The sequence below is a fragment of the Salmo salar genome, chromosome 23, assembly GCF_965601325.2.
Source record: "Salmo salar chromosome 23, fSalSal1, whole genome shotgun sequence".
Taxonomy (NCBI): Eukaryota; Metazoa; Chordata; class Actinopteri; order Salmoniformes; family Salmonidae; genus Salmo; species Salmo salar.
This window is the reverse complement of record NC_138313.1, coordinates 21,895,001-21,912,500: the sequence shown is the minus strand read 5'-3', so window position 1 is coordinate 21,912,500 and position 17,500 is coordinate 21,895,001. Positions and strand designations below refer to the sequence as shown.

The following is a 17,500-nucleotide window of genomic DNA, read 5'->3' as shown; positions in this document are numbered from 1 at the left end:
GTAGGCAATCGAATAAACCCCCACTGCCTTCCATTCTGCTAGCAATCTTTTCAATCTTTGGAAAATAAAATCGATGACCTACGTGGAAGAACGACTACCAACGGGACATTCAAAACTGTAACATCTTATGCTTCATGGAGTCGTGACCGAACGACGACATTATCAACATACAGCGGGCTGGTTATATGCTGTATCGGCAGGATAGAACAGCGGCGCCTGGTAAGAGAAGGGGCGGCCGACTATGTATTTCTGTAAATAACAGCTGGTGCACGATGTCTAAGGAAGTCTCAAGGTTTTGCTCACCTGAGGTAGAGTACCTCATGATAAGCTGTAGACCACACTGTCTACCTAGAGAGTTTTCATCTGTATTTTTTCATAGCTGTCTACATACCACCACAGACTGATGCTGGCACTATGACCGCACTCAATGAGCTGTATTCCGCAAAAAGCAAACAGGAAACCGCTCACCCAGAGGTGGCGCTCCTAGTGGCAGGGGACTTTAATGCAGGGAAACGTAAAATATGTCTTACGAACTTTCTATCAGCATGTTAAATGTGCAACCAGAGGGAAAGAAAACTTTGGACCACCTTTACTCCACACACAGAGACGTTTACAAAGCTCTCCATCGCCCTCCATTTGGCAAATCTGACCATAATTCTATCCTGCTTACAAGCAAAACTTAAAGCAGGAAGCACCAGTGACTGAATCAATAAAAAAGTGGTCAGATGAAGCAGGTGCCAAGCTACAGGACTGTTTTGCTAGCACAGACTGGAATATGTTCTGGGATTCCGCCGATGGCACTGTGGAGTACACCACATCAGTCATTGGCTTCATCAATAAGTGCATCGATGATGTTGTCCCCACAGTGACCGTACGTACATACCCCAACCAGAAGCCATAGATGACAGGCAACATCCACACTGAGCTAAAGGTAGAGCTGCCGCTTTCAAGGAGTGGGGCTCTAAGCCGGAAGCTTATAAGAAATCCCACCACGCCCTCTGACAAACCATCAAACAGGCAAAGCTCAATACAGGACTAAGATCGAATCGTACTACACCGGCTCTGACGTTCGTTGAATGTGGCAGGGCTTGCAAACCCTTATAGACTACAAAGGAAAGCACAGCCGAGAGCTGCAAGTGACATGAGCCTACCAGACGAACTAAACTGCTTCTGCTCGCTTCGAGACAAATAACACTGAAACATGCATGAGAGCACCAGCTGTTCCGGAAGACTGTGTGATCACGCTCTCCGCAGCCGATTCACAAGGCCGCAGAGCCAGACAGATTACCAGGACGTGTACTGCGAGCATGTGTTGACCAACTGGCAAGTGTCTTCACTGACATTTTCAACGTCTCCCTGTCCGAGTCTGTAATACCAACATGTTTTAAGCAGACCACCATAGTCCCTGTGCCCAAGAACACTAAGGTCACCTGCCTAAATGACTACCGACCCGTAGCACTCACGTCTGTAGCCATGAAAAGGCTGGTCATGGCACACATCAACACCATTATCCCAGAAACCCTAGACCCACTCCAATTTGCATACCGCCCTAACAGATCCACAGATGATGCAATCTCTATTGCACTCCACACTACCATTTCCCACCTGGACAAAAGGAACACCTATGTGAGAATGCTATTCATTGACTACAGCTCAGCGTTCAACACCATAGTGCCCTCAAAGCTCATCACTAAGCTAAGGACCCTGGGACTAAACACCTCCCTCTGCAACTGGATCCTGGACTTCCTGACGGGCCGCCCCCAGTTGGTAAGGGTAGGTAACAACACATCCGCCACGTTGATCCTCAACACAGGGGCCCCTCAGGGGTGCGTTCTCAGTCCCCTCCTGTACTCCCTGTTCACTCATGACTGCACGGCCCGGCATGACTCCAACACCATCATTAAGTTTGCAGATGACAACAGTGGTAGGCCTGATCACCGACAATGACGAGACAGCCTATAGGGGGGAGGTCAGAGACCTGGCCGTATGGTGCCAGAACAACCTCTCCCTCAATGTGATCAAGACAAAGGAGATGATTTTGGAATACAGGAAAAAGAGGACCGAGCACACCCCCATTCTCATCAATGGGGCTGTAATGGAGCCGGTTGAGGGCTTCAAGTTCCTTGGTGTCCACATCACCAACAAACTAACATGGTCCAAGCACACCAAGACAGTGTGAAGAGGGCACGACAGAACCTATTCCCCCTCAGGAGACTGGAAAGACTTGGCATGGGTCCTCAGATCATCAAAAGGTTCTACAGCTGCACATTCGAGAGCATTTTGACTGGTTGCATCACTGCCTGGTATGGCAACTGCTCGGCCTCAAGGCACTACAGAGGGTAGTGCGTACGGCCCAGGACATCACTGGGGCAAAGCTTCCTGCCATTCAGGACCTCTATACCAGGCAGTGTCAGAGGAAGGCCTTAAAAATTGTCACCGACTCCAGCCACCCTAGTCATAGGCTGTTCTCTCTGCTACCGCACGGCAAGCGGTACCGGAGCGCCAAATCTAGGTCCAAGAGGCTTCTAAACAGCTTCTACCCCCAAGCCATAAGACTCCTGAACATCTAATCAAATGGCTATCCAGTCTATTTGCATTGCCGCCCCTCTTTTACACCGCTGCTACTCTCTGTTGTTATCATCTATGCATAGTCACTTTAATAAAACTCTACCAACATGTCCATATTACCTCAACTAACCGGTGCCCCCACACAATGACCCTGTACCGGTACACCCCCCCTCCCCTCCGTATGTAGTCTCGCTATTGTTATTTTACTGCTGCTCTTTAATTACTTGTTACGTTTATTTCTTATTGTTATATATTTTTTTAAATGCATTGTTGGTTAGGGGCGTGTAAGAAAGTATTTCACTGTAAGGTCTACACCTGTTGTATTCGGCGCATGTGACTAATACAATTTGATTTGATTTGCTTTGAATTACTATTACAGGGCTCCAGAGTTAAATGTTCCCCTGAACCAACACCTACCCTAAGTGTTAATTACTATTACAGGGCTCCAGAGTTAAATGTTCCCCTGAACCAACACCTACCCTAAGTGTTAATTACTATTACAGGGCTCCAGAGTTAAATGTTCCCCTGAACCAACACCTACCCTAAGTGTTAATTACTATTACAGGGCTCCAGAGTTAAATGTTCCCCTGAACCAACACCTACCCTAAGTGTTAATTACTATTACAGGGCTCCAGAGTTAAATGTTCCCCTGAACCAACACCTACCCTAAGTGTTCATTACTATTACAGGGCTCCAGAGTTAAATGTTCCCCTGAACCAACACCTACCCTAAGTGTTAATTACTATTACAGGGCTCCAGAGTTAAATGTTCCCCTGAACCAACACCTACCCTAAGTGTTAATTACTATTACAGGGCTCTAGAGTTAAATGTTCCCCTGAACCAACACCTACCCTAAGTGTTAATTACTATTACAGGGCTCTAGACTAACATTTTCCCCTGGTGTCACTGGCACCAGCCCAAATCATGAGAAATCCTCGTATAGTGCTTTATTAGTAAGTATAAGAAATAGACTACTGAGGTATTCAAGAAATTAGTTGGTTTCATCTAACACGTCCAAGCAGGAATGCATGATTCAAGATATTTTGATGTGCAACCTAGTCCAGTGATGGTGATGAATTTTGGGTTGACAATTAGACTATATTTGCTATATTTTACTGTCAGAATAGGACTCCAGAATTTCCAGTTGTTCATTTTGTTCAATAGAGATGAATTACATATATCTTTATGTGCACTAACTAATATCATAGGCTAATTGATTTGGGGTTCAACGCCTAAGAAAGTGGAAACTCAAAACACATTAACTAGATCGCTAACTCTAAGTATAATACCCACTGCTAGTAGCCATGTATTCATCCAACAGCAAATGTCATGTCCTACAAAAACATTGCAGTCATAGGCTAATACCCATGAGACCTATAGGCCTATGTCCCAGCAATGTCTGTTCTGCATTTCGAGTTCCATAAAAAACGCTGCTATTGAGGTGAATATTGAGAGATGATTACTAAAAAGTATACCTACAGAAAGCCCTCCTCTCTTTCGACTGGGACCCTCCTCTCTTTCGACTGGGACCCTCCTCTCTTTCGACTGAGACCCTCCTCTCTTTCGACTGGGACCCTCCTCTCTTTCGACTGAGACCCTCCTCTCTTTCGACTGGGACCCTCCTCTCTTTCGACTGGGACCCTCCTCTCTTTCGACTGAGACCCTCCTCTCTTTCGACTGAGACCCTCCTCTCTTTCGACTGGGACCCTCCTCTCTTTCGACTGAGACCCTCCTCTCTTTCGACTGGGACCCTCCTCTCTTTCGACTGGGACCCTCCTCTCTTTCGACTGGGACCCTCCTCTCTTTCGACTGAGACCCTCCTCTCTTTCGACTGGGACCCTCCTCTCTTTCGACTGGGACCCTCCTCTCTTTCGACTGAGACCCTCCTCTCTTTCGACTGGGACCCTCCTCTCTTTCGACTGGGACCCTCCCCTCTTCGACTGGGACCCTCCTCTCTTCGACTGGGACCCTCCTCTCTTCGACTGGGACAAGGGGACGAAGCTGCCAAAGCTGTGTTTTTCCCGCAATTGCATTTTTTAAAAATGTTATACTATCAGAATGATTTTTTTCTCTCGAGTGCATGGGGAGAGAGGAGAGTGGCTCGCTCATCACAGCAGCAGGCCCCAGCCAGGGCACATGGCAGACACTTTCATTAGAGGAACCATGAGGACAAGGCACATTACTGTTTGACCAAATCACAGTTTTAGCCACCCCCCCAAAATAGGACGTTTTGAGTGAGGTGACAGTGTAGAACGTGCTCTTTCTATGTTTAAAGGCACCCGTTCCGTTTTCCTACGATCAGTGATCATGGCTATCCAACTGATGACAGAGTTGGAGAAGGTCTCTTTGCTGATGCCGCGTTTGACTTTGAATGTGTGACCTCAGTTCAGCCTATCAGAAAAACGGGCCGGCCTTCACCCACTGATCTGCCAAAAGCTCATTATAGATCAGTGTAACAGCGAAATTTCGCAAAAATCTTAACAGGCTCACAGGCTTTAGTTTTAGTTTTATACAAAAAAACATTTTTGTGTGTGCCAATTTTGACCAGCCCACCTAACTCAAAAATTGTCCAGAACATCTGGCATTTGTCAGAATTGACAAATGTCCAATCCACCCCTGGACCAGTTCCAGAGAGACCAGCTCAGACCTCTAGACTGTAATGTTTTCACAAAGTACAGTGCATGTGGGCAGGGCTCAGCAAAGCTAAGATAGTACACAGGCACCAGGCGTGAGGTCAAAGGGTGCGCACGCACGCACGCACGCGCACACACACACACACACACACACACACACACACACACACACACACACACACACACACACACACACACACACACACACACACACACACACACACACACACACACACACACACACACACACACACACACACACACACACACACACACACACACACACACACACACACACACACTCTCGCTCACCCTGTGATTCTGCAGCAGGTTCCCACAGTGGCCTCAGTGTTTGTGTAGTCTGTTACATGTGACCTGACAGGGTGTGTGTCTGAGTGTTTGTGTGAAGCGGGGAGAGAGATGGGGTGTGAAGTCTCTGAAAGAGTCCTCCTGCCATCAGCAGCACAGAGATATAAACAACAAGCGCCTTCTCCATCTCTACTTAACCTGTTGGGTCTAGGGGGCAGCATTTGCACGTCTGGATAAAAAAAATGTACCCGATTTAATCTGGTTACTAATCCTACCCAGTAACTAGAATATGCATATACTTATTATATATGGATAGAAAACACTCTAAAGTTTCCAAAACTGTTTGAATGGTGTCTGTGAGTATAACAGAACTCATTTGGCAGGCAAAACCCTGAGACATTTTCTGACAGGAAGTGGATACCTGATGTGTTGTATTGACTTTAAACCTATCCCATTGAAAAACACAGGGGTTTAGGAATATTTTGGCACTTCCTATTGCTTCCACTAGATGTCACCAGCCTTTACAAAGTGTTTTGAGTCTTCTGGAGGGAGATCTGACCGAACAAGAGCCATGGAACGGTGATGTCCCATTAGACACCTGGCGCGCTAGTTCATGTTGGGTACCCTCGTTCCAATACGTTATAAAAGAGTATGCATTCGTCCACCTTGAATATTATTCATGTTCTGGTTAAAAAAGGCCCTAATGATTTATGCTATACAACGTTTGACATGTTTGAACGAACGGAAATATATTTTTTCCCCTCGTTCATGACGAGAAGTCCGGCTGGCTTACATCATGTGCTAACGAGACGGAGATTTTTGGACATAAATGATGAGCTTTTTTGAACAAAACTACATTCGTTATGGACCTGTGATACCTGGAAGTGACATCTGATGAAGAGAATCAAAGGTAATGGATTATTTACATAGTATTTTCGATTTTAGATCTCCCCAACATGACGTCTAGTCTGTATCGCAACGCGTATTTTTCTGGGCACAGTGCTCAGATTATTGCAAAGTGTGATTTCCCAGTAAGGTTATTTTTAAATCTGGCAAGTTGATTGCGTTCAAAAGATGTAAATCTATAATTCTTTAAATGACAATATAATATTTTACCAATGTTTTCTAATTTTAATTATTTAATTTGTGACGCTGACTTGACTGCCGGTTATTGGAGGGAAACGATTTCCTCAACATCAATGCCATAGTAAAACGCTGTTTTTGGATATAAATATCAACTTGATAGAACTAAAAATGCATGCATTGTCTAACATAATGTCCTAGGAGTGTCATCTGATGGAGATTGTAAAAGGTTAGTGTATCATTTTAGCTGGTTTTATGGTTTTGGTGACCCTGTCTTTGACTTGACAAAACATTACACACAACTCTTGTAAATGTACTGTCCTAACATACTCTAAATTTATGCTTTCGCCGTAAAACCTTTTTGAAATCGTAAAACGTGGTTAGATTAAGGAGATGTTTATCTTTCAAATGGTGTAACATAGTTGTATTTTTGAAAAATTTGAATTTTGACATTTATTTGGATTCAAATTTGCCGCTCTTGAAATGCACCTGCTGTTGATGGAGTGCACCACGGGTGGCACGCTAGCGTCCCACCTAGCCCCAAGAGGTTAAGTTAAATAAAGGTTAAATGAAATACAATGAAATACTTACCATATGAACAGTTAAGTAACTGGGGTCATTCTGATATCAGTATAGACGGGTTGGCTGACAACCTCACGGAAACGATGCTCGCGCGTTGTGGCTGGAAGCCGCGTGTTGTTATAATTCTGAACGGTCAGATAGCACCAATGACAAGAAGCTTCCATGAGGGGAAACGTAGGTGGCTCGTTTGATCTATTTCTTGATATCATGTCTTGTTCTGATGTGTTTTGACTGATTTCATGTCAATGCTAATATGGAAGAAAAAAAACAACAATAAGACCAAAATGGCGCCGGAAGAAATGGCAGCAGTTTTACGGGCGCCCAACCAATTGTGCTAAGTGTTTTTTTTCCGCGTTATTTGTAACTTATTTTGTACATAATGTTTCTGCAACCGTGTCTTATGGCTGAAAAGAGGTTCTGCATATCAGGACAGCGATTACTCACCTCGGATTAGACGAGGATTTCTTCTACAACAAGGAGGATGCAGAGGACATTCTCCAAACACCCCACAGGGCCGACATCCCCGTTATTTGCAAGAGGAAGCGACGCAGGTACAGAGGACAAAGAGCCGGATGCCTCGTGAGGACCCGGAGAAGGCGAGTGGGAAAGCTGCCGTTACCGTCAATACTACTCGCCAACGTGCAATCATTGGTCAATAAACTAGACGAGGTACGATCACGAATATCCTACCAACGGGACATCAAAAACTGTAATATCCTGTTTCACGGAATAGTGGCTGAATGACGACATGGATATTCAGCTAGTGGGATATACGCTGCACCAGCAAGATAGAACAGCACACTCCGATAAGACGAGGGGGGGCGGTCTGTGCATATTTGTAAACAACAGCTGGTGCACGAAATCTAAGGAAGTCTCTTTTGCTTGCCTGAAGTAGAGTATATTGTATTGTGATAAATTGCAGGCCACACTACTTGCCTAGAGAGTTTTCAGCCATACTTTTCGTGGCTGTTTATTTACCACCACAGACAGATGCTGGCACCAAGACCGCACTCAGTCAGCTGTAAGACCCCCACCCCCCCCCCCCCCCCCCACCCTCCTAACCGGTGAGTTTCTGCAGCAGCGGGCTGAGCTCCGTCTCTCTGGTGATGACCAGGGTGAGCGCTCCAATCAGCTCCCTCTCCACCTTCTCCACCTCTTCATCGTCTGCAGGCTGGGCCTCTCCAGCCAGGGAGTACAGGTAGACCAGCAGCACCAGCAGCTCATCTGGACCACACTCCTCCTCCCCCGACCGAGAACCTGAACTGGACTCTGGGCTGGACCCCTCCTCACCGCGAGGCTTCATCAGGGGCAGCAGCTGCCTCAGAACACCAGCAAAGTCAGAGTCTCCGAGAGCCTGCAACACACAGAGGACACAAGACACATTTTAGAGATACGAAGTAGAAACTACAAGCTGAGTAACACAAAACACATCAAATCCCCACACACATACAACAGCTAGCAAGACAACGTCAATGATTGTCTAGAGGCATGTTTTTGCGTTTGCTTATTTTACGACTATGAGTAATCCAGTTGTATGTAAATTCATTATTGTTTACTCCTCTCCATTTTGCATTTCGTTTTTTTTATCATGCAAATGTGTATTAGACATCATTTACCTGATCATTTGCATGCACAGACACAGGGTGTGTGTTTGTGTACTGTTTAGGAGAAGTGACCAGTTTCTCTGTGTTGTTGTGAGTGAGTTTGCTCCCATGCTGGTTCTGCCAGTCCTGGCCCACGTGATGTGGACCCTAGGCTCTTAAACAGAACGATACACAGTCTAACAGCCAGGCTGAGATCATACACACAAGTGTGTGTTTTGTACAAAAGAGTGAGAAAGAGAGAGAAGGAGAGAGAGAGAAAGAGAGAGAGAAAGAACAAGAGAAAGAGTGAGGGGAATCTGCTAGAGCTGTAGTCGGATGCCTCTGTGTATAGATGGACATTTTATTGACTGAGCTGTGTGTTAAGACCTCAACGTTCCTCCAAACCAAGACAAACAGACTCTCTTCCTACCCTGCTCCAAACTCTGAGCCCTGGTCTGGTCCACTGAGGGGATCCAGTGTCCGATACATTACAACCCTGTTCTGGGCCAGGGAGTGGCGAATCAGACCCAACACGATCTGGACCAGCAACAGTACTGAACTGACTGTCTGTGTGTGAATCCGGATCTGGTCTTACTCCGTGAACAATGATCCAACGAACATCACCGTTTTTAACATTTTAATTGAACCTTTATTTAACTAGGCAACAAATTCTTATTTACAAATGACGTCCCACCCTGGCCAAACCCGGACAGTTGGTACTACTACCCTCTAGTTCTACAGGTGAAAACCCCTGTCTTAAAGTGCTTGATATCCGTCTAGGAGATCTAATTTTTAAAGTACATGAGATGTATGACTGTAGTGTGTCAGAGCACCAGTTCTCTTCTAGCTAGTCCTCAGCCCCAGCCAACCACCACCCTCAGGGGGTATTCAAACACACAAACTAAGTCACAGAACACCTTTTTCTCCTTAAACACGGCATAATCCAATACATCTCCGAGGCCACACTTCCACATTTTTGCCAGACAATGTTTGGGCTCTTTCCCTTTCTTTCTCCACTGTGAGGAGAAAGAGAGAGAAGCAAAGAGGTTTCAGGGTTTCACGGTAAGACGAGCAGCGTAAACACCTCGTCTCTGTCATCACTCTCTACTTTCAGCGGACATGGATCTCCTGCTGCTCAGTCAGTCCACACATGTCCAGGAGCTCATCTGTCCTGTAGCCTGCAGAGAGGATGGTCAGCAGCAACCACATGAGGCTGAGAACAGCTTGGCTTGGTTGAGGAAGCAGGTGAAGTGGAGGGAAATGGGTTCTATGGCCCCCTGGAGTCTTTCCACATGAGCTGCCCAGGAGGAACTCCTCACCTTACTCATAAGACAGACTCTACGTGACATTAACTCTGACCTGTAGTCATGAGCTCTGTGGAGGGTTGAACTCCAGTGAGTGTCTGTGTGTATCCAGCTTTCCTGTCTCACCCCCCCCTGTTTCTGTTGTTCTACCTCCCACTTCTGACTTTCACTGGACCTTTGCTTCTTCTCAAGCCCACGTTCACTCTTACTCTTTCTTTTTGCATCAATCTCTCCGCTCACTCACTCTTTATCCTTTGAGATTTTTGTCTTCAGGAGACATATAAAAGAGTGATTGATGAGTGATTGAGTTCCAAGCATTGTAGAGATGAGTGTTTTGTGTGTTTGTCACACACACACACACAAGCTCCATACGAAAACCTCCATGTCCTGTCCTGGCACCAGCAACCAGCTGACAACAGCTTTTGATATGACACACACACACACACACACACACACACACACACACACACACACACACACACACACACACACACACACCACAGCTAATCTCTACAATGCTTGGAACTCAATCAGTGCACTACGGTTCACACTGTAGAGGTACAGTACCACTCTTACAACCGAACAGAGGACTTCATGAAACAGGTTTACAGACATAGTCCATATTATGTTTCATTACACAATGGAAATGGCTCTGACAGACACTCAGCGCCAAGCCAAGGTGGAATTCTGATAGAGCATTAACTGGTCCTACCAGAGTGACATCTCTCAACTGGAGCCAGACATCCCTGCCCCTGTACCCCCATCCTCGCACCTCCGAGCCCCCTCTCTGACCGAGCCCTTCCCCTCAGCCTGCCTGTCACTATAAAAGTCTCCACACGACAGGCTCTAAAAGTATGCTGCTAATTCCATGTAAAGTTTTAGGTTCAGTCTGTAAAAAGAGATGTATTTTAGTGGCTGTAGTGAGGGCAGCCCAATACCAGACCATTACTGCAGTAATAACAGGAAGCTGTAGCCTGCTCGCTAAACGCTAACGTTATTATTACACACCATTACTGGATCGACTGGTCCTGTCGCCATGCCCTAAATGCCATCATTACACACAATTACAGAATAACCGCTTAAATACTGTCAAAACAATGGTAATATTAGGACGCGCAATTACTGAAATAATGCCACTTACTATACAGTTTGTTAACGTGACATACTATTTCCATTGAAAGAAGAAATAAATAACTATCTAAGAATACACTCTTAGAAAACAAGGTGCTATCTAGAACCTAAAAGGTTTCTTCGGCTGTCCCCATAGGAGAACCCTTTGAAGAACCATTGTTGGTTCCAGGGAAAACCATTTTGGGTTCCATGTAGAACCCTCTGTCGAAAAGGTTCTACATGGAACCCAAAACATTTTTACTTGGAACCAAAAGGGTTATCCCTGGAACCAAAAAGGGTTATCCCTGGAACCAACAATGGTACTTCAAAGGGTTCCCCCACGGGGACAGCCGAAGAAAACTTTTAGGTTCTAGATAGCATCTTAGATAGCACAGCCGAAGAACCCTTTCGGAAGCCTTTTTTTCTAAGAGTATCCTATGATAAAATGTTGAGAGCTGATACCCCCACAGTGACGAGAGACAGAAGCATCATGAAGTCTCTGATAGATACGGGGACATTAACTGCTTGGCAATCTGCACCAATCAAACACTCTCTCTGGTCTGGTGCTGTCAGTTAGGTCAGTGATTGACAGACTAGTGTTTGGCAGTTCCATCCATCCTGGGGTTCATAAAGCCTCCATCTCACCCAATCACAGGGCTGGGGCCAAACCCCACCCCTGGCCGGCGCAGTGCAGCCAGCCCGAACAGGAAATCAACTCCAGATGCAGCCCCTAGAGGAAGGTGAGTGTTTCAGATGGAGCTCAGCTAACCAGAACCAGGCGCCAAACGCTCGCTGCTGCACAATCAACCTTTCTCTGGGCCCAGGGGCAGAGAGGGAGGAGAGGGGGGAGAAGAGGGAGGGGACAGGTCGAGGAGGTTCAGAGCAGGACGCTCTACACTGGTCAAGAGTCACTTTTCATTGGATGACTGACAGCTTGCCTTTACTATGGCTACGAGGATGAAAAACTAGTTTGAATTTGACTGAAGCAGACACGCGCACGCACACACGCGCACACACGCGCACACACGCGCACACAGCGCACACACGGCAGGCTCCCACAACAATTTGCATTCACAAACTCACACCAGACATACGCAGCTGGAAGCGAGACAGGCAACTCGCTGACAACATAAAGCAGAAATATTGAGGTGAAGAGACAATGATGAAGTTCTCGGAGCTAAATTACAGTGAGCATGGTTTGCTTTTTATTGATTTGTTGGAGAAGAAATTGAAAAACCATAATCAACTGCAGCCGGACTCCAAAGAGAGGCAGAGCTTTGAACACGTAAACAACCCGCAAAAACCAGACACAGCACACACATACACACTCAGCACACTGTGACCCACGGTGACAACCATGATGAATTCTAGCCCGGTTCACCGGAATCTCTCTGTTTATCAGAAGATGGACATTTGTGTGAAGTCCTGTCGGAAATGGAAAACTAAAGTGAATCCCTTTGTCTCTTTTTAGGGCCATAGCTCGGTCCTGTGTGAGAGGTGTGGATATCAAACACAGTCTTTACAAGAGGAGAGCGGAAATTAGAATATAAACACTGTGGCCACTGGCACTGAGCACACTCATAATGTAGATGAAATGAGGAAGAATGGTTGAGAAACTGCTCCCAGCTCTTACCTATACACAGTGGTTCTAGTGTGTGTGTGTGTGTGTGTGTGTGTGTGTGTGTGTGTGTGTGTGTGTGTGTGTGTGTGTGCGTGCGTGTACTGAAATGCACAAACAGGTCATTGCTTTCTATATCCGACACTCATTTGCATTCGGGCCATCCTGCTATTAACATAAAACCAAGAGGGAGATAAGAGACGCGAGCAGAGAAGGGAAATGGAATTGGATTTGCATTGGAATAGCTCCACTCGTACCTACACAGACAATAAAGGAAACGCACCGTAGACATAAGGACAGTCCCTGTGCCTCAACGCTCTGCAGCATCTTTATTCACCGCTTTCCATCTGTGTTTCTAAATGCAGGCTTGCCGTTTTCCCCAAGTTTACAGTGCACAGGCCACTACTAATCCAGAGTATATTGTCTTTTAACTACTTCCGCTCTCTCAATTAGTGAGATCAACTAGGGTTGAGACGGTGAGCCGTCTATCAGGGAATCTCCTTAACGTCTCCTGGAAAACATGTCGTACTTCCACCGGCTCTTTTACAGCACCTAAAATGGCCCTTTGGAGAGGATCAAAGGCTCTGCTTTGAAGCAGTCAGAGTCAGTCAGTCACTGTGCTGACTGTCCCCCACGGGTAGGCTCTGTCCCCCGCGGGTAGGCTCTGTCCCCCACGGGTAGGCTCTGTCCCCCACGGGTAGGCTTTGTCCCCCGCGGGTAGGCTCTGTCCCCCGCGGGTAGGCTCTGTCCCCCGCGGGTAGGCTCTGTCCCCCACGGGTAGGCTCTGTCCCCCACGGGTAGGCTCTGTCCCCCACGGGTAGGCTCTGTCCCCCACGGGTAGGCTCTGTCCCCCACGGGTAGGCTCTGTCCCCCACGGTTAGGCTCTGTCCCCCACGGTTAGGCTCTGTCCCCCACGGTTAGGCTCTGTCCCCCACGGTTAGGCTCTGTCCCCCATGATTAGGCTCTGTCCCCCATGGTTAGGCTCTGTCCCCCATGATTAGGCTCTGTCCCCCATGATTAGGATCTGTCCCCCATGATTAGGATCTGTCCCCCCATGGTTAGGCTCTGTCCCCCATGATTAGGCTCTGTCCCCCATGATTAGGATCTGTCCCCCCATGGTTAGGATCTGTCCCCCCATGATTAGGATCTGTCCCCCCATGGTTAGGCTCTGGGACATGCTTACAAACAACAACAACACACATTATACAATAAGACCTGGTAAAGAGACTCAAAATGGACATGGCAACAAAATGAGCGAGAAAAGTGTAAGAGAAAATAAATGACTTGTGGAAAAAAAAACAAGTGAGGGAAAAAGAGGGTTGAGATGGATAGGAAAATAAAAAGAAACATGAGGAAAAATATGTTGAGAGATAAGTGGATATGGAAAGACAGATTGTTGGATACATTTACACTTAGAAAGAAAAAAAAGAGAGAGATGGAGTGATAGGGACTCCAGAAGGAGGATGGAAAAGCTCTTAAAGGTAAGGTGAAGCCTGCTTGGGCCCATCAGCCTGTTGCCTGTTACATTTATAGAAACTTGGGGCCGTATATCTTCCCCTTTAAATGAGGCTTGCATTTCCAAACAACAGTGTGTGTTGAGACCAGGCCATTTCCGCTCAGCTGGCCTGGCCTGGACACACTCCTCGGCTAGGGACTCATTCAAAGTCAGACTAGTGGCAGAGAGGCAGGGACAGACCACCTCCCTCAACCCCACTGAGGGAGGGACACACATCAACTGTCTGCCAATCAACAGCTATCTCTGCCAATCTCTTGCTCTTTCGAAATCTATCCCCATCTCTCTGTCTATCTGTCTTTCAGAATCTATCCCTCTCTTTCTCTGTCTGTCTGTCTGTCTGTCTGTCTGTCTGTCTGTCTGTCTGTCTGTCTGTCTGTCTGTCTGTCTGTCTGTCTGTCTGTCTGTCTGTCTGTCTGTCAGAATCCCTCTCTCTCTGTCGTGTCTGTCTGTCTGTCAGAATCCCTTTCTCTCTGTCCGTCTGCCAGTCAGAATCCCTCTCGCTCTGTCCGTCTGCCAGTCAGAATCCCTCTCGCTCTGTCCGTCTGCCAGTCAGAATCCCTCTCGCTCTGTCCGTCTGCCAGTCAGAATCCCTCTCGCTCTGTCCGTCTGCCAGTCAGAATCCCTCTCGCTCTGTCCGTCTGCCAGTCAGAATCCCTCTCGCTCTGTCCGTCTGCCAGTCTGAATCCCTCTCGCTCTGTCCGTCTGCCAGTCTGAATCCCTCTCGCTCTGTCCGTCTGCCAGTCTGAATCCCTGTCTGTCCGTCCGTCCGTCCGTCCGTCCGTCCGTCCGTCCGTCCGTCCGTCCGTCCGTCTGCCTGTCTGTCTCCCTTTCAGAATCTCTCTCTCTCTCTCTTTCAGAATCTCTCTCTCTCTCTTTCACCCAGAATCTCTCTGTCAGAATCTCTCTCTCAGAATCTCTCTCTCAGAATCTCTCTCAGAATCTCTTTCAGAATCTCTCTCTCTTTCTTTCATAATCTCTCTCAGAATCTCTCTCTCCCTTTCAGAATCTCTCTCTCTCTTTCAGAATCTCTCTCTCTCTTTCAGAATCTCTCTCTCTCTCTTTCAGAATCTCTCTCAGAATCTCTCTCAGAATCTCTCTCAGAATCTCTCTCTCTCTCAGAATCTCTCTCTCAGAATCTCTCTCTCAGAATCTCTCTCTCTCAGAATCTCTCTCTCTCTCAGAATCTCTCTCTCTCTCAGAATCTCTCTCTCTCTCAGAATCTCTCTCTCAGAATCTCTCTCTCTCTCTCTCAGAATCTCTCTCTCTCAGAATCTCTCTCTCGCTCTTTCAGAATATCTCTCTTTCAGAATATCTCTTTCAAAAACTCTCTCTCTCTCTCTCTCTCTCAGAATCTCTCTCTCTCTTTCAGAATATCTCTCTCTCTTTCAGAATATATCTCTCTCTCTCTTTCAGAATATCTCTCTCTCTTTCAGAATATCTCTCTCTCTTTCAGAATATCTCTCTCTTTCAGAATCTCTCTCTCTCAGAATCTCTCTCTCTCAGAATCTCTCTTTCTCTGTGTTTGTGTTCAGAGGCTGTAATTTAGTGGAGACTGTATACAGGACACAAACAGAGACACACGTGACACACAGCCCCCACGCTCCACCATGTCACCGCCACTAGCCACACACTGGTCACTGTGGCCGCACTTAGACCTCAGACGGCCAGGCACACCACACACACTATGACATATCAAAACACACTTTTTAGAACATAACACACATGACCCTAAACTCCATATTGTACTGAACTCCATATTGTACTAAACTCCATATTGTACTACATTCCATATTGTACTAAACTCCATATTGTACTAAACTTCATATTGTACTACATTCCATATTTTAATCTACAGAATCTATGGCACAGTTCTCCATTGCTCAATAATCCACATGCTCAATAATCTCTCTGTCTTTCAGAATCCCTCTCTCTCTGTCTGTCTGTCTTTCAGAATCCCTCTCTCTCTCTCTGTCTGTCTGTCTCAGAATCCCTCTCTCTCTCTCTGGCTGTCTGTCTCTCAGAATATGTCTGTCTGTCTGTCTCTCAGAATATGTCTCTCTCTCTCTCAGAATCGCTCTCTCTTTCTCTCAGAATCTCTCTCTTTCAGAATCTCTCTCTCCCTCTCAGAATCTCTCTCTTCCAGAATCTATTTTAGAATCTCTCTCTCGTTCTCCTTCAGAATCTCTCTCTCGTTCTCCTTCAGAATCTCTCTCCCGTTCTCCTTCAGAATCTCTCTCTCGTTCTCCTTCAGAATCTCTCTCTCTCGTTCTCCTTCAGAATCTCTCTCTCGTTCTCCTTCAGAATCTCTCTCTCGTTCTCCTTCAGAATCTCTCTCTCGTTCTCCTTCAGAATCTCTCTCTCTCGTTCTCCTTCAGAATCTCTCTCTCGTTCTCCTTCAGAATCTCTCTCTCGTTCTCCTTCAGAATCTCTCTCTCTCGTTCTCCTTCAGAATCTCTCTCTCTCGTTCTCCTTCAGAATCTCTCTCTCTCGTTCTCCTTCAGAATCTCTCTCTCGTTCTCCTTCAGAATCTCTCTCTCGTTCTCCTTCAGAATCTCTCTCTCGTTCTCCTTCAGAATCTCTCTCTCGTTCTCCTTCAGAATCTCTCTCTCGTTCTCCTTCAGAATGTCTCTCTCTTTCAGAATGTCTCTCTCTTTCAGAATGTCTCTCTCTTTCAGAATGTCTCTCTCTTTCAGAATGTCTCTCTCTTTCAGAGTCTCCCTCTCTCTCTCTGTGTGTGTGTGTTTGTGTTCAGAGGCTGTAATTTAGTGGAGACTGTATACAGGACACAAACAGAGACACACGCGACACACAGCCCCCACGCTCCACCATGTCACCGCCACTAGCCACACACTGGTCACTGTGGCCGCACTTAGACCTCAGACGGCCAGGCACACCACACACACTATGACATATCAAAACACACTTTTTAGAACATAACACACATGACCATAAACTCCATATTGTACTACACTCCATATTGTACTAAACTCCATATTGTATTAAACTCCATATTGTACTAAACTCCATATTGTAATCTACAGAATCTATGGCACAGTTCTCCATTGCTCAATAATCCATATGCGAAAATACTTGAAGTTTATGTCATGAACTTCAAGTTCAATAACCTCAAGTTCTACATATAAACATCCAAGTGTTTGGAGACAGGGGGGAATTGGTGAAGCTCGGCTGCAACA

At 46.4% G+C, this 17,500-nt stretch overlaps 1 protein-coding gene across 1 annotated transcript in view; it reads right to left on the bottom strand.

The window, feature by feature from the left end:
• Window positions 1-17,500, bottom strand: part of LOC106584113 (sec1 family domain-containing protein 2) — a 163,067-nt gene that overhangs the window by 77,911 nt on the left and 67,656 nt on the right. Inside the window, exon 5 of the mRNA XM_014168979.3 lies at window positions 8,238-8,529. Within this exon, the coding sequence (XP_014024454.3) occupies window positions 8,238-8,529 (292 nt within the window). The remainder of the gene's footprint in view (window positions 1-8,237; window positions 8,530-17,500) is intronic.